The following is a 22,312-nucleotide window of genomic DNA, read 5'->3' as shown; positions in this document are numbered from 1 at the left end:
AGCTTTTTTTTAATTTTATTTTTGTCTGGAGAAAGTACACGATTAATTATTGATATTTATAAAATGTTTTCTTTTCAAGGTAATTTAACAACTTTAGGTATAACCTTTAAAACAGTGATTGGCTTCAAACCTTTTTTGCCCCTCTAAGACATCACAGAACATGGGTACAATCGTTAACTGACCAGAAACATTGAATGATGATCAGCTTTTTTTAAATAAATAATTATAAATATTTTTCTTTATTTTAGAATTCTCAGGATTTTGTCTTTTTAGAAGTAAATAAATAGCAGGCTTTAATTGTGTACATTATAACCTAAAGGGTTATAAACATATTGTGATGCTTCCCTCAAGTGTTCTATTCCTGACATAAATATTGTAAAATAAAATAAAATAGGTTTTTACATACTTAATTCCCCTTTTATTTGTCAATATGTGTTGACAATCTATAATATATTGTTTTTTTATATATATATAAATACAAATCTGAACATGTAATATCCCACTAGGCATATCAGTACTGCATTGTGAATTTATCATGGATTGATTATTGTTTTTCAATTTTTCAGATTGCATGAGACTTTGGTTATTGATTAGGTAAGTTCATGTAGTACATTGTATGGCAATTAAACTAAGAAGTAGCAGAGAATTTAATTTAATACATGGATACATGAATACCAATACAAATGTATGTATGTATTTATGTACAACTTAATACCAAACAGAACAGTTTTAATTAACGTATTTAAACTAACTCAATTTGAATCAAATTATGCAACAATGCAATGAACCAAACAAATGTGAGGAAATTGTGATAACTACGAAGATATGTAGTCTGCTATAGCATATTCACCATTCATATAAAAATATGTATTATTATTATTATTATTACTTATACTACTACAATTATTATTGATTTATGCATTTGTTTTATTTTTAATGTTTATATTTTAAAATGCGAAAACTGAGATGCTTACCAGTGTTCATCTGCCCTTTTTAATTTTTACAATTAAAATAACAAAATACAATCACTAAGTATTTCACTCAGTGACAGTGACAATGACATTGTTTTTCCTCACAAGCTTAAAAAATTAAATAATGAGATCAATCAAAAATATGAATTGAATATACTTAATGCATACATACATACATACATACATAATTTCAATAAATAAATATATAAACAAACAAATATACTTGTCTGCGAAGGTCTCTTGTCTTCTTGCACATGTTATCAATCGCATTATTCAGAGGGTTGCTTCGTTCCTTTAACCCAGCCTAAAAGCCAAACAAAAAGAAGGATCGAAAAGTCTTATTGAGGCATTTTCACAATTCTATATCTGGACCTCCTTGAACCGTCTTTATAACGATTGATATTTATAAGCCCCCCCACTCTCTTAACCAAAGCAAATATATTCTATGCCACATTACAATAAAAGGCAAGAAAGACCAATTATGTTATTCCTGTATGACAATACACTGTACACAATATCACAATTGTAGAGACACAGAGCAGTATTTGGAGTTTATTCCTGTTTCTGCTAGACTTAAATGTGAAAGTAACTAACTGGTATATAAAGAGAAGGTTTTGAAATCAAGGAAGCAAATGTACACTCCAGAGTCCTCTGCCAGATGATCATATGGTGTGCAGTGCTAGTGCTTTAACACTTAGCTTTGAGTATTCCTTTCAAGAGAAATTTGTATTAGTAGTGGTAGTCAGAATGGTAAAGTAATAATTTAAGTAGACAAAATAACAGGGTATCACAGTGAAGTCTATAAGACACATAAAAAGTAAGAAATAAAATCACACACACAAAACAAGAAAACAAGAAAAAATGGTTGGAGGGGGCAGCTTTCTTAGCAGTTTCCCAGTATTTGTATGCTTTAAATACCACTGACATCATTTTGAGCTGGCAGCTGAATAAAATAGTCCCTGCCAAATCCCAGATTCCTTCCATCTAGATCAAATCTCACATCTCTGCTTGGCAATTCCCCCCAAAATACAAAACTTAGACTCTTCAACAGATTAAACTCTGCTTTTGTTTATTTACGGGACATGCAACCTTAGTATACCAGTTTGGAAAATACAGTGTCAATTAATTATCCTCTGCAACAGTTAAGTGGGCAGAAATACATTGCATGTATTTGAAGTCAAAGGGAATTTAATAAAGCATTGTGGGGGAAAACAAAGCTTGTGTCAGGCACATATGGGTGTAATAGGAAAGGTAAGCCTGAACTGAAGGATTAACAGTGACATAAAATAAAACAAATGGAAGTCAGGTCACTGTAAATCCAATAAAAATGCTGGCTTTAATCTAGATTGAACAGACCTGGATTGTGGGCATTCGCATGGTATGTATTTTGTATCCCATGAAGTGTATTGTGTAACAATTATTGATGGGAAAAAATTGTGTAAGGCCATTTGTTGTTAGACCTTTACACCCCAGAAGTAGATGTAACTATCGGCTCTGGAATGTCTGAAACTCTCTTAATATAACACGTTTTAAACTCCCATCATAATATGCAAACTAATTTGTTTCAACTGTAAGATGCCCATGGCATATTCAACATATTGGAAATCACATATTAGAAACCAGCTAATCACGTAGCAGCATTTCCAACAATTCCTATATCTTATCTTGTGTATAAATGTCATCCTGTTCATAGAATTAAAAGCATAAAAAAAAAATTCAGCTACCAATGACACTTCATAATAGTGCTGCAAGTTTCACGTGATGTACATTTGTTTTAAATAGTTTGATTACATTTGACCATCATGAAAACACAGACACAGATCATTTACTGTAGGTCTGTTACAGCAGCTCCTGGACCAAATTCTTTTTTAGATGGATAGAAAGGGGTGGATTGTTAATTTGTTTTGTATTAAGTGTCTCCTATTGTATACAAGATGTCATTTTGCACCATTTGTGCAGCCAGAACAACTCACTTATACAATATGATACACACCATTCACACAACCTTTTCACTTATACAGTAAAATGGTTACAAATAGCTAAACATATGAATCTGCTGAGCATACAGTTAAATGTATCTTCGGCACAAAGATTTACATGAAACACAATAGGAGACAATAATGTTAACTTTCACAGCCACACAGACAACACGCAATTATATTTGTCAGTAAATCCTAACAATATCATAGACATACAAACACTAATCTGCTGTCTGTCTGAGATTAAAACTTGGATGACAAGAAATTTTCTTATGCTTAATTCTGATATGACAGATGTCCTCATTTTAGGGGACAAAAATCTTAATGTTAATCATACACTGACAAAACTGAGAAATTATAACTTTAGTTTCACCCCTAAGGAGATAGCACAAAACCTGGGTGTAATCTGTGACCTTAATCTATCCTTTGAATCATACATTCAGAATGTGTCAAGATCTTCCTTCCTACATCAGACACATTGCTAAATTAAGACAATTCCTCTCATTACATGACACTGAGAAATTGATACAGACATTTGTTACATCTAGATTGGATTACTATAATGCCATTCTGTCAGGTAGCACAAACAGAGCTATTTCTACACTTCAGTTAGTTCAAAATGCTGCTGTAAGAATCGTAACTAAAACAAAAAACATGAACACATCACTCCAGTATTTGCTTCTCTTCACTGGCACCCCGTGCGCTACAGGATAGATTTCAAAGTTCTCATATTATCATTTAAAGCACTGGCACCTCCCTACTTAAAAGATCTCCTTATCGAATACACTCTAGGTCGGCCGTAGAGATCTCAGGAAGCCAGTTACTTAGTGGTCCCTAAAATACACCGCAGGTGGAAGATTTAGTTATAGGGTCCCGAAACTGTGGAACGATCATCCAGCCTCTGTAAGAGATGCCCCCTCTTTCTTAGCCTTTAAATCAAGGCTGAAAACTCATCTTTTTAGTCTCTGTTTTTCTAGCCAATAGTGCCATGCATACAATGCACAATAGTATTTGTCTGACAGGAGATGTCCTGCATTGCATGACCAGTACCTGAGCAATTTTATTTTTGTCTTCCAGCAATAGCCCCCGTCTGAGGGGCCAACGAGGCACCTTGATACCCACTGTGGAAGCCCGACGAGGCACAACCCAACCCCGGGGGAACCCCACACCCCAGGGTCTGATGAGTTATCATCACCCAAGGGCTGTTGATCTCCCCACCTGAGGGAAGACCACAGCCAGCAGTACCATTTAAGAACTTTCTGATCTCCTTGATGCTGTAACAACTATATTGCCTGGATGGGAGGCAACCATTAGGTCTAAGCCTTAAGCCATGGACTCCCAGAGATTTATTTTCTCCTCCATGCCATCCATAGTTTTTGTTTTACTTTCCTCCATGCATAATGGTTTATTTAATGTTGGTTGACTTGAATTTAAACTGTTAAAGGTCTATTTTTATTTTGCTGTATGTTTGTTGTAGTATGGTTATGTAAAGCGCTCTGTGGCTACCCTGTGAAGGGCGCTATACAAATAAAAATTGATTGAATATTGTATTCTACTTTCTTAAAGGTCTATTTCAGTAAACAAATTAATATGTTTCAAAATATCTTTATTTTTCATTTGTTTGTTATAATACAATGTATTATTACACATAAGGTAATGGCGGTTGAACAACTAAAGTAAAATTAAATTCACATAGCCTATTCACATAGGACTGATTTTCTAGCCTACTTAAAGTAAAGAAAAAGTAGATTTGATATGTATTAATAAGACTGTGGACATTTTATCAGTTGGGGCCTTTAAGATTTCCAAATGGATTTCACCAGGTTAATCACAATCACAATCACAATTAAATATATACCCTAATAATTAAAGTTTACCTTAGGACAAAACAATGCTCTCTATCCAACTAATATGTAATACAGTGTCACATTCAGTTTGCAATTTGACTTACATAACAGTATTCTAAATGACATATTGAAATGTCGCAGCTGATGCTCATATGCAGTATAAATACATAGGATTTTGTTCATAATAATCATGAGAATTCAACCTAAAATATAATCCACACTTTTGTCAACTTTCAAATGAAGGTCTGTATTTTGCTGACTAGATGAAAAAGCTTGGGGAGATCTGTATTTAAGAGACAACAAAAAAGCTTCCTTGAAATGAGACCAAATCAAATTGCTTATCTTTACATACTGACGTTTCTAGTTGAAAATCCAATCTTTCACTGAGAAAACCTCAAGCAGTATTAACAATAATGACATTTACCATCTCAGGCAAGAATTAAGGACCTCTAGTTCTACTGCTTGCTTTAACTAAGGTCTTCAATATGCATAGCAATTGATTTTGGTCCCTACGTTTCTTAAAAGTTTTCAGTTGTAGCTAATAAACCAAAATCAATTAATAATTAAAGCAGATATATGTGTACTGTAGTTTAAATGTGATTTCACATGCATGGTGGTGAAATGGAGCTTACATATAGTAGATTATGTATGTATGTATATTATGTATATATTCACAAACATTAAACAATACACATGTATGGATTCCAGTTTTTACTTTAAGAATATAAAAATATTGGGATATATGTCTAGAATATAATTTTTTCCAATTCATCTGTAATTTCATGCTCTATTGAGGAAACATAAAGCAACAAGCTATCATCACAAAAAAATACTGTATTCATAAATATGTCTTTATATGTCTGTCATTGTTTTATGAATTTCTGGATTAGGTCTGCATTACACAGGGCTACAGTTACACCTACCATTAATTATGTGTAAAAAGCTCTGACATCTGTCTTTAACTTAGAACATAGCTATCCTAAATAGCAGTGCTCTGCAAAAAAAGCTTGAAGGTCATCATAGATGTAGATTGTGAATGACAAAATTGCAATAGCCTTCACTGTTTCACTGTATTGCCATGAATCAAATCTTATAAGATTTTTTTTTCTAAGGTAGTGGTAGTTCTTGGATTACTGATGTTGACAGTCAACAGTAGAATATCTATTGCCTAGCAGAACTTCAATCAGCACTCTAATGGTCACCTGTCAAACACCAAGCGTGAGGATCGGACACAAATGGCTGTAGATGCAGTGAAATTCTAGATGTTCTAGGATTGCCTTTGTTCATTAATTTTCAGAATGCTTTATTTATGTGATTTATAACAAACAGAAAATGCATGTATATGCATTTAAAAAGGAATCATATTCAATATGGTATGTTTTTAAAAGAATCTGGAAATGTATTGTATTTAATGCACGACAGGGACTGTTCTGTACTTCAAAAAAGTAAATACACAATGCTGAGATTGAATTGCATATTTATAATTGTATTGTAAGTAAAATAGGCATTGATCATATGACAGCGGCATGCATACAAATCCAAAGAGATTATGTGGCTGGACTGATTTACAGATTTTCTTCCATGAACAGTATATGTTCCATGTTTAAATTATTTCCAAGCAAATGACAAACTCAATTATATTGTAAATGTTAACAACGAATGACAAATGACCAAACTATTTATGAAGGATATGTTTCCAGGGACCAACAGGGAAAATCAGATTATAATGCTCATTTCACAACAGTGATAAAACTGAATAACACTACTACTACTACTACTAACTACTACTGATAATAATAATAATAATAATAATAATAATAATAATAATAATACATCTCCTATTCAAAGTTTGACATTTTTAATATAACAAATTATATACATTATATTATTGTATACGTATGTAATTATTCATATTATATTATATAATTGTTTATTTTGGTGTGGTAAGGTCCTAGTGTTGACTAATCTGCAGAGCTACTAGTAAGTCACATTTCACTGACCACAACAGTTTCATACCTATCATCCATACTTTTTGGCCTTAGTAACCTCCCAATAGGAGCTTCAAGGTTTCATCAGGAGATAATAATAATAATAATAATAATAATAATAATAATAATAATAATACAATTTAAAAAAATATTTGTATCACTGTTGATGATGATAACATTATAATCTGACTTTTCCTGTTGGTACTTGTAAACTCACATAGCATGACCTTGAAAATGCATTACCTGATGAAGAGTTTGCTAGTAAGATATTGCAAGAAAGAGCAGAAATTGATTAAACTCATAACAGACTCAATGACAAGCTTAACAATTCAAGTAAAAGTGACATTTGGCCTCAGAGCTGCTAATACAAGAGTCAACTGCCTAGTCAATCAGTAAAGGTAGAACGACATTAGGGGATTAAGCCCTTTGGGAAACATGTTTTAGTTTTTTGAATTGTCAAAGTCATGGAGAAAGACATAGCTGCTTGAAATGTACAAGAGAAAAGAAGGCCTACATTTTCAAAGGAGCATTTAGTTTTCATGCCCTTTATCTAGTATTTAGCTTATTTTTTGTTGGAAGTCAGATGTCCAAAGAGTGTTACATGTGAATCATCCCTGTTAATTGTTAAAAACAATATTATTCTTAATTCTAGAGAGCTATCTGGGAAGCTAGTAGCTGGTATAACACAGCTCTACCCTCGTTTTTCTCTCTCTCACCCTAATGAAAATGTAGGTATTCTACCTTTTGAGGCAGCTAGTACTCTAGTCACTTTGATGTGTATGAGTAGTCCATACACATCCTGTTAGCCTGTTATCTTCTTGCCTTGCCTTTAAATAATCCTTTTAACACACCAGTCAGCGCTTTAGGTTTCTCTTTTTATTTTGATTCCCGGGATCTGTGCACAGCCTGAACATCAACAACTGCACACAAAAACAACCATCTGCCTCCCAATCCACAACAGTGTTTGCACTCAGTTTCCCTGGGGTGTCAGTTTATCACAAATTAGTGCTCCCAAGCATCTCTCAGCTTAATGTGTCACATAGACTTAGGGTATTTAAGCAATGACGTCAACGCTGGCTAGTTCTCTAATACTCTCTATCTGGAGAAAAGGGGTACAAAGAAAAACAATGGAATTAATTATTCCTACTGTGTTCCATATGAAACACTGCCTATTTCCAGAGTCTGTGGTAATTACCAAGTCAAGCCCACAGCTACATAAATGAAATTAATCTTGTTTTATTTTTTTATTTTTTTTCAAGATGCACAGAATTAAGAAGTCTTTGTAAATGGCTACATCTCAATTTTTCAACAGCAGCTGTAAAGCAATCTGATACTGAACAATTTTTTAAACAGATTTTTGCTTTTGTATAAACAGTCTCATGGCACAAAACATACGATATTGGGTAGCCTATGCTCTGTATGTACATTTACAGTTATAGGTACCTATCTGTATACTCAAGTAATATGCTGTGTGATCTGAAGAAGAAGACAGCTTACAGTGGTTGAATATGCCTCCTAAGAAGCTGATGAAGTTATAAAGGTTAATTCCATCTTTAGTGCATTTTTCTGCATTTTCCAATTCCCTATTTAGAACCAATACATTGAAGAAAATGTATATATATATGAGTGGGGGAATAAAATGATAAATTATAATATAATTGTATTACATGGTGTTACATAGTACAACACCTCGGTTCATTCACAGAAACAAAGAATAGTGACACAACACATCAAGGAGATTTCAGTCAGCTCAGGCCCAGCTGTCTGTGTCAGTGGATAAACAGAAATTAAGATTGAGCTCAGTCTCACCTTTGAGAGATGTTTATCATTTTCCATGTTTAGCATTTTTCAGTACTGATTTTCCCATGTCATGTGTTGTCTAGGGTTCAGTTGCCCTAAAACATATGCTGCTATAATTCCCTATGGAATCCACTTAGGTATGTTAAATACTTGTTTTAATGGTGATGTGAATTCACGTGGATTAAACTAAATCATGTCTATAATAACAACAAGGTTGATAAACCCTTATTTTATAAGAATCTGAACAGAATTGTAAAGAACGTTTCACCATCTCCTTGTGGCCAAGACAAGGACATTTTATTGTTAATGCAAAAAAGAAAAAAGAATGCATTTTGCTTCATGATTTGGTATTCTAATTTCAATTATAATTCTAATATTGTAATTCAATTGTCAAGACAAAAACAATGTTTTAGGTATATATACAGATTGTATTACTTCACAATGTTCTAATTTAGCTCAGGACACCTTATTGCAACTGAATGTATAAACATTTCATTTTTACAAGTCTACCCCACTGTATCTCATATTTAGCAACACTTTCACACTCAGAGCAAAAAAATAACTCTGGAAAAGATCAACTTCCTATCTTTTCAAATTCAATGTAACATTGTAACAATCACCCTGCACAGCTGTTAAGCAGCCACAGTGTTTTTACAATAACAATACTGTGTAATTAATGTTTGAATGTTTCAAATAATCATAATATACATTTAAATTAATGTATAAATGTAGCTAGTATTTATGTGTTGCATTTTTGACATACATATCTTATATAAGGATGGCTTGCCTTAAAACCTGAGTCAGAATGCCTGTATGTTGAATCTGAGCCAGTTCTGGACATAGTTCAGCTTATGATGGCTCAGGGATGGTTCAATTTACACTTCATTTTTTCACTTTTATTTTTACAGAATGTTTTGATTAAATATTAAAATAAACAACACAAAGCACTTTAAAAAGATAATAGTGAACTTGCCTTAGTCCCTCTATTTAATTTATCACTCTTGTCTGCAACATGACAAAAATAAAACTTGGGCAGGTTAGGAAACCTTAATTATATTTGCAGTCCAAGTAATAAATATGAATAAGGAGCTAAAAACGAGAGCTCCTGTAAAAGAGATGTGAAGTGGTGGGAGTCTAGATCATATAGAAGATTCCATTTTAAATGATTGGGATCATATATATATATATATATATATATATATATATATATATATATATATATATATATTGCACAATATTGGGGCTGGAGATCTCAGCGCCCTACTTCAGCAGGCAGATTTATTATGGTGCCTTGTGGTCAAATATGGGAACTGCAAGAAGTGCTAATAGAGGCTTATAGGGGCAGCAAAGTGTCTGCCCCTCACACTCCACAACTCTGAGCCCTCTACCTCTCTCTTGTGTCAGTCCACACATTTAGGCGACTGCAGAGGGCGATCAATGCAGCTGTGCCTGCTGTGTGCAACAACAACATTTGAATGACTACACTTACAATACAAGTTGGTAATTAAACAGCTTGGCCCCGGCAGACCAGACATTAACATTATACAACAATCAAAGGACAAGGGGAAAACTTGGCTCTGTGGTTGCTCTATACGGAATACAGTATTCTGTTTTCTCTGCATTTTGTTCCGGTTATCATTAGCAGGAAATATATGGACTAACACAGGGGTGAGACATTTGAAACACTCTTCAGAACAGGATAGAAACACAAAATAATTAACTGAAAAAAGGACACAACCCTACTTCTCTTGAATACTGATATTTTTTTCATTTTAACAACTAACATATCTTTCTGATTGTTGTAAAAATACTTATAAATTGGACTTTAGAGTTTACAAAGGTGGGCATTTGCGATTCAAGGAATGGAGTCAGTATCCATCCCACCAGTATTAATGGCCATGTTCTACAGCAACCATTAGCCTAGCTACCTTCTTTAATATATTACAAACATTTTTTATTAATTGATTGATATTTAAGGAGAGGTTAAAGGTCAAGATTAATGTTCTCAAACCATTTGATCAGTAACTCATGTTCTTTGAGCTTTCCTTCTTGGAGGAATTAGGACATTTGTAATACTCATAGTAAGTTTGACCTTCATAAGGTCAAAGGTCAAATTCAAGGTCATATTTTGATAGCGCCTATAAGGTTTCCTTTCTGTGTTCAATAGTGACTATGGGTCTATCTCCTTTGTGTGAAGTGCTACGTTACACCCGTACAGTGTTATTAGCTATCAAAAGTCAAGATTTCCTTTGGCAATATCTGATGGTCCATAGCTCAGATTGGTAAACAGATAGCATTTTTGGACACTTCATACATTCAATCTATTCTACCTTCATTCATTCCTATCTATGTTCCATAGTAATATACTCCTGGAAGAAGTAATGAGATGTCAAAAATCTGAGGGTACATTGTATCAGAAGTCAAAGTACAGTATCTGGCTCAGAAAAGGTTAAAGGTCAGACGTAATATATTATGAAAGAGAACCTTTAGTTTCCTATTAGTGTTCAATTTTAATTGTGGTGCTGATGGCATACCATCAGTAGTTATTAGCTGTTTAACGTTTTGCGGTCCTTGGAGGACCATACAAAATGTCAGTACCCAATCTGCAACAAAAGTAATAGAAACCATTTTCAGATATAGTGCAATGAGTGTACAAAGTTCATACTGATAGCTAAAACAAAATGTAGGAGGAGATGTGTTTGCACAGAGTGGTCAGAAACAAGAATAATAAGCAGAAGAACAAGAAGCGGAAAAATAATAAAGAAACCGAGAAAGAACAAGATCTGTGCAGATAATAATAATAGATGCATGCATGCATGTATATTTTTACAGCATTTATTCAATTTTTGCTTTTGTGTTGAAAGAAAACTAAATAGAAAAGAATGTCAATATATAAACATAAATCTTATAACACTGGGTACCATTAGCATGCATTCGTGACCTGTCTGATAAGTGAGAGATAGGAGATAGAAGGTAAACAGCCATGACAGTATCCAGAGGATAGTGTCAATGAACACATCAGAAGACTCCGTGTTGTGAATTGACTATACTGACAGAAGATTAATGAAACCATTGAAAAGTAATTTAAAATCATTTGAAATTAAATTGTATTGTATGTATAAGTAGATAAAATCACAATTTGAATGAAGGGCTTTATGACATTTAACATACTGCTAAGGACTACGTGTAAAGGTACTGAAACTTCTTATTTTACCTTGGTTTGTTTACACATAAATCAACTAAGACAAGCACTAAAAATATGTAAGTGAATAAGGTGGCATTTGCAAACTGATTTAATTTATTAAAAAATACACTGCTTAAAGTCATAATCATGTAAAATACCACTGTTGACATAAGTGATTCTGATTAATTCTGAAAACGTCTCCTTGCACAACAGTTAAATGGCACTGAGACAATGCTGATGCCATTAGAACTCACTAGGAACAATACAAAGTAAACAGAAAAGACAAACACAAAATAATTAAAAATAAATCCATACAAAAAGAGTGTATTAGACCTCAGATTTCTGTACTTTGAAGTGGGTTCATGAAACTGTAGCCCTCTGATTACTGTATAGGACTTCAAACAATTGTCTGGACTGCTAACGCTTTATGAATACGCTTAGAGCAGTATTATACTCAAATATCAGTCAATCCATATATTGGAATCTGGAAAACATTTTAAAGAGGAACAACATTCCTGACATTGCAGCAACATTCAGAGCAATCAACCTGTCAGTGTCGAATAACTGCAAGTTGGAGTTTGACATTATGAGCGAAGACAGAGATCATTCGCAATTTATGGGTCTTACGGATCAAAAAATCCTTGAATACTCTCACTGAGACTCACTGCCAGCCCCATGTGGAGTATGCCTTAATGCCACAGGGCCTGACACATACATTGGGTAGCACAGAGAGAAGCAGCCCTGTTGTCTACCTCGTCACAGGACTGCAAACCTGAGCACACAACCTTACATGGCAGTAAAATGTGTTTCTCTAGATAGCTTTCAAATAGCACCCATTACTGTATAATCAGATAATGAATAAAATCACCAGAGGTTAATAATTAAATAATGATATCACTCTACCAATTCCAAGCTCTTGTGACTGCATATTTAATTTGTAATAGTCTCTGGAACTGCAGAGCAGGCAATAACAGTACAAATATTCTTCAAAAACATACCATAAAGTCCCTTAAAGCTAACAACCTTCAACAAACAAATAGATACGAACATCTATTGTGCCGTTCTACCAGAGTAATAAACATGACCCATATCAGTATAAAAAAAAGATGTGTTTTGTAACAGTTTTGACACATAAAAGTGTTGTGTGCTTTAGTCTGTGATGCCACTGTCAAAACAATCTTATTTTAAATACACCTGTAGCTACAAGTAGCACTTAATTGCATGAATAGCTGTTTAAGAATGAAAGATTGCAGGATGTCAGTTCAGATTTAAAAACTGCTGTGCGTTTTTATATTCACAGTTATACAACTTTGGGTACTGACTTATAGTGAGAGTCCAAAGATTCATTCAAGAAATAGGAATACTGTCTTTCATTTCCTAACACAGTCTGAGAAGCAAGCAGGGAAATCCCATCTTAATGCTTAATGTTGCTTGTACATATTTGATTTGAAAACATCATATCAGAACTTCTGTTTTCACAGTTATCAGTCTACCAAGGAACATCTGTACTCTTATAAGCTCACCTTGATTTTGTCTTTCCACACAACATTCTCATGACAGACAGCTGTGTATCATTTTAGAAACACACTGAAGAATATACAGGACTACCAAAACTCAACCCTATTTTCATACTTACATTGCTCATTTCCCCCCTAAAAAATAACACTGACCTAGCTGCACCTAACTGTTCCAGTGAAATTTATTTGAAGATTACACAAGGCTGTTGCCCTAGGCTAAAAACTAAGCAAGAACATGCAGCAGCTAAATTAAGGTTTCATTACCATGAGGACCCACTTATGGGAGAACCTGCACTTCCATTAGAAATCTGCCTCAGGTTGTCTTGTCTTATGAAACACCAAAGCCTTCCTTGAATACCATAAGATTATTCAGGAGGCTGGGAGAAGCCTTACTGTACCCAAGCTTTCCAATGTATTTTATATTAAAACAAACAAACAAACAAACAAAAAGTATTATAAGGTGGTGGCTTTCTTTTACTATAATATATCAGTATTAGGGGACCAGTTGTGCAAGTAAGTATTTCTTTTTAGTTATTGTTCCAGTATAAACCACCTTCCAGATGGGTGTACTATGAAGCGAGGTAACTGGCTTATCCAGGTAACTTCAGGACTAACTTTGTGATGTCGGGTGTAACTTCCCGATTAATCCGTACTATGAATGGCCTGAAATCCTTTGTCAGATGACATGTGATCACCATTTAATGGTGACCAGTCTGGAGGCTAGGTGGCCTGGGTCAGTGCTTGATTCACGCATTGTTCGCGAATCCAATCTTGGTCAGAGATTTGAACAAGGTAAGTCAACCACCACCCTATATTTCACACATCATGCTGTATTGTGACAATTTCTTTCTGTCATTCAAAGGGCGTTTTGATGGCCTGCTGCTTGGGGACAGAGGCTACCCGTGTCTGCGTTACCTGATGACCCCCTATCCTGACCCACAAACAAGGGAACAAATAAAATATAACGTAAAATATAACATGGCTCACAGTAACACAAGGGTCAGGATAGAGATGACATTTGGGTTCATCAAAGCATGCTTTGCTTGCCTGCAAGGCTTACAGGTGCATCTGGAGCAGGCATGTGAGGTGGTGGCAGCATGTGTGGTGCTCCATAACATTGCCACCATTAGAAAAGAAAGAGCACCATGCCAGCTGCTGATACCACCAGATGTAGTGGACCCAGTGACATTGGATCACTCAACAGGAAGAGCCGTCAGAAAGGCCATCACTAATCAATTGTTCCACCAATAAGAAAAGACACATTAAATTAATATTTTTTGATTTGTGTATTTATATATTGGCATGCTCCCTTTCCAAAAAATTAAAAGAAAAAAAAGTTACGGATGGTAGAGACATATTGATCAAAGGATGGTCAATGTATAGCAATACCTTTTATGACATGTTCCAGTTTTTCGATTTCCAATTTAAGTTCCTTTATTTGTATCCTTTTTTTCTGGCAGTCAAGCTCAAGCATACATTTATAGAGCGACCGCACATTGTCAGATCCAGCCTGCACAGCAAAACACATTGAGAGAACGAAGATGGCATGCAGGATTCGGCATCATTAGTGTTACATAATGTCAGTGTGAATAATCCTTTTAATAGCAAAGGAAAAGCTGGAGCAGATCAATAGTATCCCCCTCAACTGTACATAAGACAAGCATGTGAACTACATAACATTATTTTAAAGTGGGCAATCAAAACAATTGATATGATATTACCCTGTACATAAAGGGAGGACATTGAGCTGCCACCAGGGTCAGAACTGACTGCCCCCTTGACCCCCTGCATTATGGGCCTTCCTCTATTGTTTGCCAGTGCCAACTCCTCTGCCTGTGAAAATGTAGCAGGAGGCCCTCCTCCAGTTTTCACTATTTCTGCCTTTTTTCTGTTTGCTGTGAACACATGAATAGGCTAATATAAGTGTAGGGTACACACCACATCTGTATTGTGTATTAATGATGAAAACTATTAATACACACCACTTGATAGAATATTTTTATATTTCATCCTGACTTTTTGCCAGGTGCGCTTTCCACTGGGGCTGCACCTGAAATGATTGTTAGAATGAAGTTATTCTGAACACAATAGCATTAAATTCATACAGGCAGCCCTACAGCCTTGGTGCTTTAGGGAGTAGATCTTAATTCATTAACAGTGAGTAACGGGTCAATTTCAGAGATGTAGCCCATGTGTAGGCAATAATTGAATTATCCTAATTGTTTTCACATATTTAGATAGATTATTTTATGTGTCCTGAAATCTCAGTCATATTACAAATAAAATAAGAGTCCATAACACAAAATAGGGAACATATGACAAGAACACTGTTCTTACGAATTTACTCGCAATGCGCTGACAACAAGCCTCCCTAGTGTTAGATTTACCTTTCTTTAAACTCCTCATATGCTGACATTATCAACGTGTATTCATCCGGGTAAAAATACAGAGCATGAGCCATTATGCAAAACCTGTGCTGCCGAACGTGCCACTTTACGCGAACGCAAACAAACTCCAGTTACGTTAACACCGAATCATCTAACCGACATCTTAATCACTGTAGTAGTACCGTTTAACACCAATTTAGGCAATCAGAGTTTGTCAACCCTGAATTTCCTTGATAACCCCGAGTTAAATCTGAGTAAGTTAAACTCCCTTCGTAGTACACCCCTCAGGTCTTTACCATAATGGAATTTGTTTTGAGAAATTTCCCAAAATTAATAACACATTGTTTACAAATATAGAAAATGTGTATATAGAAAATTCTGATCCTTACATTTAGTATTTCATAGATTTTATTTTATTTTATTTTCACGGTGGGCTTGAAGGGAAGTATCTCAAATGGCACAAACAAAAACAAATAACAAAACTGACTAGTCAAATGTTAACTTAAAAGGCAATGCTTCCTTATGTTATATGAGTCAATGTTTTGTATTTACATATCTGCAATATATTTTGAAGGAAATAAGTCTGGAAAGATTACCTTGTGCTGTATCAAAATCAAGTCATGTTCTCTTGGTTTTTCTACCTCTTAAGTGGCAGACATCTTAAATAACAACAACAACAACAACAACAATAATAATAATAATAATAATAATAATAATAATAATAATAATAGCAACATATAAGTAATTATATTTTAATGTTACTTCATGTATAACCTTAGAAAAAAGTGTACATTTAAAATGATGGTGACCCAGCATCAGCAAGGGCTTATGTATGGCAATTAAATGATGTCCCTAATATTATAAAATAGATTTTCCTTGATAGAAAAGACCATTAGAAGATCAAAGGTCAATTTCTGTGTGAGAAATGAAACCAACATTAGTTGATCTCCAGTAGCATAATCCACTCTGAATCAGTATGACAAAAAATTGGCAAAGGTTAATCAAAAACGTAATGATATTATGCAACACTTTCAAGTCCTGGTGGCCAAGCATACTGAATATGTAAACTGCTTTGACAGCATGAAGCAGGAATAATACTTCAATTTGGGACAGTTATGCTGTTGATATCTCCAACATAACACTGCAAAGTGCCTCTCTGATTCAGGAATAGCTATACATATAAAACAGACAGCAGTCACTTTCATATCTTGAGGGTAACCAGAGTGAATTAAAAGTGTTAACTCTGATACATATCAGAAGAGTGAATTATAGTAATAAAACAGAATGTAATGAAGATATGCTTTGGTCCTACCTAGGTTTTACTAGGCAAAAACTGGCAAAACTGATTATATTGTATACAGGCTTGGTGTGTTGATGGGAGGAGAATTTGCATTACGCAGTGACCCCTGCACCTCCAAATCATGTGCTCTAATGGTGGTGAAAACGAGAACAGGCTCCTGCAACTATACAGCTTATTTTCAGTAACTCTGTCTGCTACACAGGTATATTATTATTATCTAAAAGAGCATGCTTCATAAGTTGGCTCTGCCCTGTTTGACAGGGTCAATAGAGCATTTTGATTATGTTCCCTATTGTATTTCATCATGATCTTTCTTTTCACATATGTTTTCAATATACATTTGTAGACATTACTTTTTGGAAGCCTTTATCCCAAACAAAGGTTTACAACGTCCTGTAGTTCCTTAAACTCGATGAATCCAACATTAATATCCTGCACTATTCTTACAGGCTATAGACCCTTTACTTTAACTGAGGAAAGGTTTGATGTTTGACAGTGCTTTGCTGTGTTGTGTTGCACAATAGTACAGGAATCTTATTTATTTAATTTAGGGTCATGTCTGTCCTGCACTTTCGCAATACCTATGAAGAGCTGTGACACACCATGATGCAACAGCTGGGCCTTTATAAACAATCTGAAAAGTTGTATATATTACATTGTGATACAATTTTCAGTCTTGTTACACTGGTGTTAAACATGAAGATCAATAGAGATGTTTAAATATCTAATGGAATTCCTGTGCTTTTGGGCTCAATTTCATTTGGCATAGTTACATAAGTTCTGCATTATGTCTCTGAAAAAGTGAGCTGGGAAACTTGTATAATCAAGGGTGAACAGTTGTATAATGTACTCCAAATACCTTTCCAACTGCACTGTACTAAGCTAAGGTTATCAGACTATAGAAAGATCAATGCCCAATGTTTTCTCTGCTTGCATACTTCATACTTTACGTGAGATCAAGAACCATTGTTATAGTACTTTGCAATTCATTATTATTATTAATAATAATAATTAGAATGTGGCAGACCAAGGGCAAATTCTTTACACTTTTGTGCATGGAAACTTATTAAAATTATAGCACTGGAAATATGTGTTGTTTTTCATTACAATAAAGCACTATAAAGTTTGAATGTGTGTGTGTGTGTGTGAGAGAGTGTACATATTTATTTTATGGGAAATTATCGGTTGAGAATATGCGTTTTAGCTGGCATTTTGTTTGTGTTTTTTTTCCCATTTTATAGATCTATGTAGGATCTATCTACAAACTATCTGCAAATAACTTCCTGTATGTTGGCTGAGAGTATTACTTCCCATTTCCTCATTCAGTTACATAGAGATTAATGATCAAGTTAACAGGAAGTGATAATCTTGGGCTACATACAGGAAGTCATTTGAAGATATCTTCAAATCATTTAGAGATATCTTCAAATAATTTAGAGAAATCTGCAGATCATTTAAAGATATCTCTAAATGTACTTTTAAATAATATATCTCTAAATGATTTGCAGATATGTCTAAATTATTTAGAGATATCTTGAAATATTTGAAGATATCTGCAATTATTTAGATTTAAATTAATTAAAAGATATCTTTGGTCCTTGATGAGACCAAATTGAATGGATACATGACTGTTACTGTGGTGCTATCTTATAACAAGTGAAGGCTGTTCTCCAGAGAGATGAGAACAGTATATGCAAACCCCTTGTTAGCATATCTGTGTATTTGGCAGACCTGGGTACATGCCAGTGGCACAGAAACCTTACAGCTGTACAATTACATCTCTCTGCAGAAAAAAGTAGCTCGCTTCTGAAGTTGCCAATAATTGAGATAGCTAGCAAATGTTGTAATTTTGAATATGAGTATAAGTTAATTTAATACTGCAGCAGTTCATTGTTTCTCTCTCTAACCTATTGCCAGTATATTTGCTGAGCTGATGTATACTTTTTGTCTTCTTTTGCTGTTAAGTTTAGCTGTTCCACCAAGCATGTGTTCCAGTGACTATAGCTTGCCTACTAATAAAGCGCAAAAGACAGATTCTTAACAAAATCATTTTATTTTAGCTATATTGAAAGTGAAAGTCTCACCCAAGTACCTTAACACTAAGTCTAACGTTATACACAGTTGACAATTTAACAGTCAGGTTCTCGAGCGTGTTCTTAAATTCTTGTGGGATTCTACAATAAATATTTACAAACAAACAAAGATGGGTCTGTTAGGATCTTCTTCACACTGGCTATGAGATTAATGCAAAAGATAAATTGTCCTTGTATTTTAGTTAGGGCTTTCAGAAACTTAATGTCTCCTCATTATTCTTTAACGACAACTCACTCTGTGCAGCTCATGCAACCTGCGAGAATGATGTGATACTTCTAAAGGTCCACACTGTTTGGAAAGTAAGATTATTCAAATATAGCACTTTTCTTCAAGGCATTGCGGTAGATATCCCTGTCTTTATTTCTGTTCATGAAATAAGGAAGAAGAAACTGAAATATAATAAACATGCAGTTATTTCCACACAACCTGTGCCTCAGTGTTTCCTAAACCCTGCCTGAGAGCCCCCAACACTATGTACAGCCCACACGGTGTCACAAGCTCACCGCTTTTCCACCGACAAGGAGCCGGTGCCTAATTTGGAACAATTTTTTGCTTTTCCACAGCGAAAGAACTGGCTCGGTGCCGCACGGAGCCGCTTTTTGTGGCACCAAAAACTTGCTGGTCTGGAACCTAAGAACCAGTGACGTCAGGGGCCGGGGGCGGGGTAAAGTCGTCTCCACCAAAAGTGATTTGCAGGAGTGCAGCTGCCATGTTTAAAATGCCAGCAGAGACGCGAGCAGTGAGGAGAGTTTTGATTTAAAAATGAGCGAAATCAGCAGCAAACAGCGGTCTGTCAGAGAGAGAGACACTACAGTAACAATATGGTCTCACCAGGTCAATAACTAGTTAGGAGTTGGCAAATGGCAGCAATGAAAGACAGCTTCCTTGACAGGAAAGACTTGTTATAGCGATATTAATATGATGATGGGAGTTAATGCGATGATATAGATTGGACAGAAATGTTGTTTGTTCATGAACTGGTCATTAACTGGTCCGGTGTTACGCCGAATCCAGTGCCCCTACGAGTCATGTGTCCCGGGTTGGTTTGCGCATGATTAATAATGTATTAATAAATTCATTTTCTTAGCACAGGGCGAATTACACAAACCTTACATATTCTACAGTAAGAGAAGATCAAATACACAAAAAGATCTGTTACAGTGATGCGCTTTGCAAGCGAACACACGCCAGCAGTGCTGACAATGGATTATTATTATTATTATTATTATTATTATTATTATTATTATTGTGTATTTGTTAGCAGACGCTCTTATCCAGGGCGACTTTCAACACATAGGATCATTGATTCGTGTCTGGCAACAGACACAATGCAACAGTGATTTGGGACCATCATCCCAGACTTCATCAATATGCACAATTTCCCATCAAACTATTAACATCACCTTAGATCTTCCGACAGGTTATTGATCTGCCCACGACTGCGCCCCAAATACCCCCAAAACAGCCGCATCCTTAATCAATAGGATAGGCTATAGTGATTGTTTTTTTAATCAAGAATAAAACGAAAAATACGCCACAAAATGAATGAAAATGTGAACTGTGTGTGCGGTGACGAATGCATGTTAACTCTAACTTGTATTCAATACAGTAAAAGTGTCTGAAATAGCGAATCGGTGTAAATCCCTTAATGCATCAATAAAAATAAATGCAAATAAAAGGCTGAGTTATCTTTGCATATCCGTATAGTTGTATTTTCGTTTCTGCTTGTCTACATGTGATTTAGTGTTTTTTGTTTTGTTTTTTACAATGTATCTGTGCTGTGTGTAGACGCTGAATGAGTTTGATTGTGATGTTAAACAGGGTTTCAGTCGCCTCGGTGCTGATTATTATTGCCGTGTGTTTCTCTTCCACTCCGTGCTTGGGAACGCCCACATCCAGTGACGTCAGCGTTCGGTTCCAAAACCGGTGGAAAAGCGGGCCGGTTCTCAAAAAGATCAGCTGGTTCCCAGGCCGAGCACCGGCTCCGGCTCCGGCTCCGGCTCCGGCTCCAGCACCGGCTCTTTGTCGGTGGAAAAGCGCTATGAAGTTCAAAATAAAGGCTATCCAAAATAAAATACATGTGGTTTCTACTGTCTGATATAACCCCAAAAGCACCATGCATTACTATTAATTGATGTAAACAAAACACTAATGGTGGTCCAGTTTCAAAAGGACAAAGTAAACAGAGTATATGTCTATAGCACAGAGCACTAAGTAACAGAAAGAACATTGTTTAAGCAAGATGTACATCAGATGAGGGAAAGGCAAACAAATAACATCACTGTAAAAAATGTGAACATGAACAGATGTAAAATTCCTACATACAGAGTGGTAATCTGTTTTATACAATTACCTCTCTCTGTAAAGTGTCACATTTTGCACTCTGGTCTAGAAATAAATTTGTTTTTTTAGTTGTTATATCTCATTGAGGATAATGTACATGTTGGAAATAAGCATATATTTGCAAGTCAATCATTTAATCAGTCATGCATACCCATGTTACACTTTAGTAGTTCTGGCAATTATGCAATTAATCAGTACCTCTTTAGTGAGATACTGATTGGTGGTGGGGCCTGGGCCAATTTTAAGACAACACTTAATAAAATCTATGTGACTGTGTTAAAGCGTCACTGAAAATGCCTTGTCTATCAAGACATAGGGCTCGATGTTTGTAGGGTTTGTGCACTGCGACAAAATGGCTATCATGCAAAAATGCACATTATTTGCCATATTCAAAACCATATTCCTTTACAATTCATTGTGGTGGTGTACAGAGCCAAAATGATGACAATTGTGTCACTGTCCAGATATGTATTGACAGTACATACTGTAACTGTACATACATGAATAGGACATGTGTAGTATGCATTAGTAGCATGTAGTGTGTCCGTCGACATTTGGACAGTAACGCTGCACTGTACACCCGGCAACAGCAACCCAGACATAGGGCAGGATTAAATAAAAACTTTGACCCAGCCACTAATAGCAAACTACAAACCTGTACATTATAGCGGTTACATTTATGATTAGAAGAAAGTGTCATCTTACTAAAAATGAAGCTGCAACTGAGTACAGTTCTGTAGTTTTCTATTAGCGGATGGGTCAAACTTTTGATTTAATCCCAGCCATAGTCGAAGATATACTGCAGGGTACTGACATATGACAAATCGTCCCTATGACAAGTCCCTCATACTTTCTCCACAAGAGCATATCTAACCATGAGTCCATTAATGTCTGACTTATGT

At 35.2% G+C, this 22,312-nt stretch overlaps 1 protein-coding gene across 1 annotated transcript in view; it reads right to left on the bottom strand.

Annotated features, from left to right (window-relative positions):
- The window catches only part of LOC136715967 (catenin alpha-3), a 592,813-nt gene that overhangs the window by 236,188 nt on the left and 334,313 nt on the right, over positions 1-22,312 (bottom strand). The window contains exon 8 of the mRNA XM_066693394.1: positions 1,195-1,275. Coding sequence (XP_066549491.1) covers positions 1,195-1,275 — 81 coding nt within the window. The remainder of the gene's footprint in view (positions 1-1,194; positions 1,276-22,312) is intronic.

Source organism: Amia ocellicauda, chromosome 20 (genome assembly GCF_036373705.1).
Source record: "Amia ocellicauda isolate fAmiCal2 chromosome 20, fAmiCal2.hap1, whole genome shotgun sequence".
In the NCBI taxonomy this organism is placed as follows: domain Eukaryota; kingdom Metazoa; phylum Chordata; class Actinopteri; order Amiiformes; family Amiidae; genus Amia; species Amia ocellicauda.
This window is presented reverse-complemented; position numbering and strand designations above follow the sequence as displayed.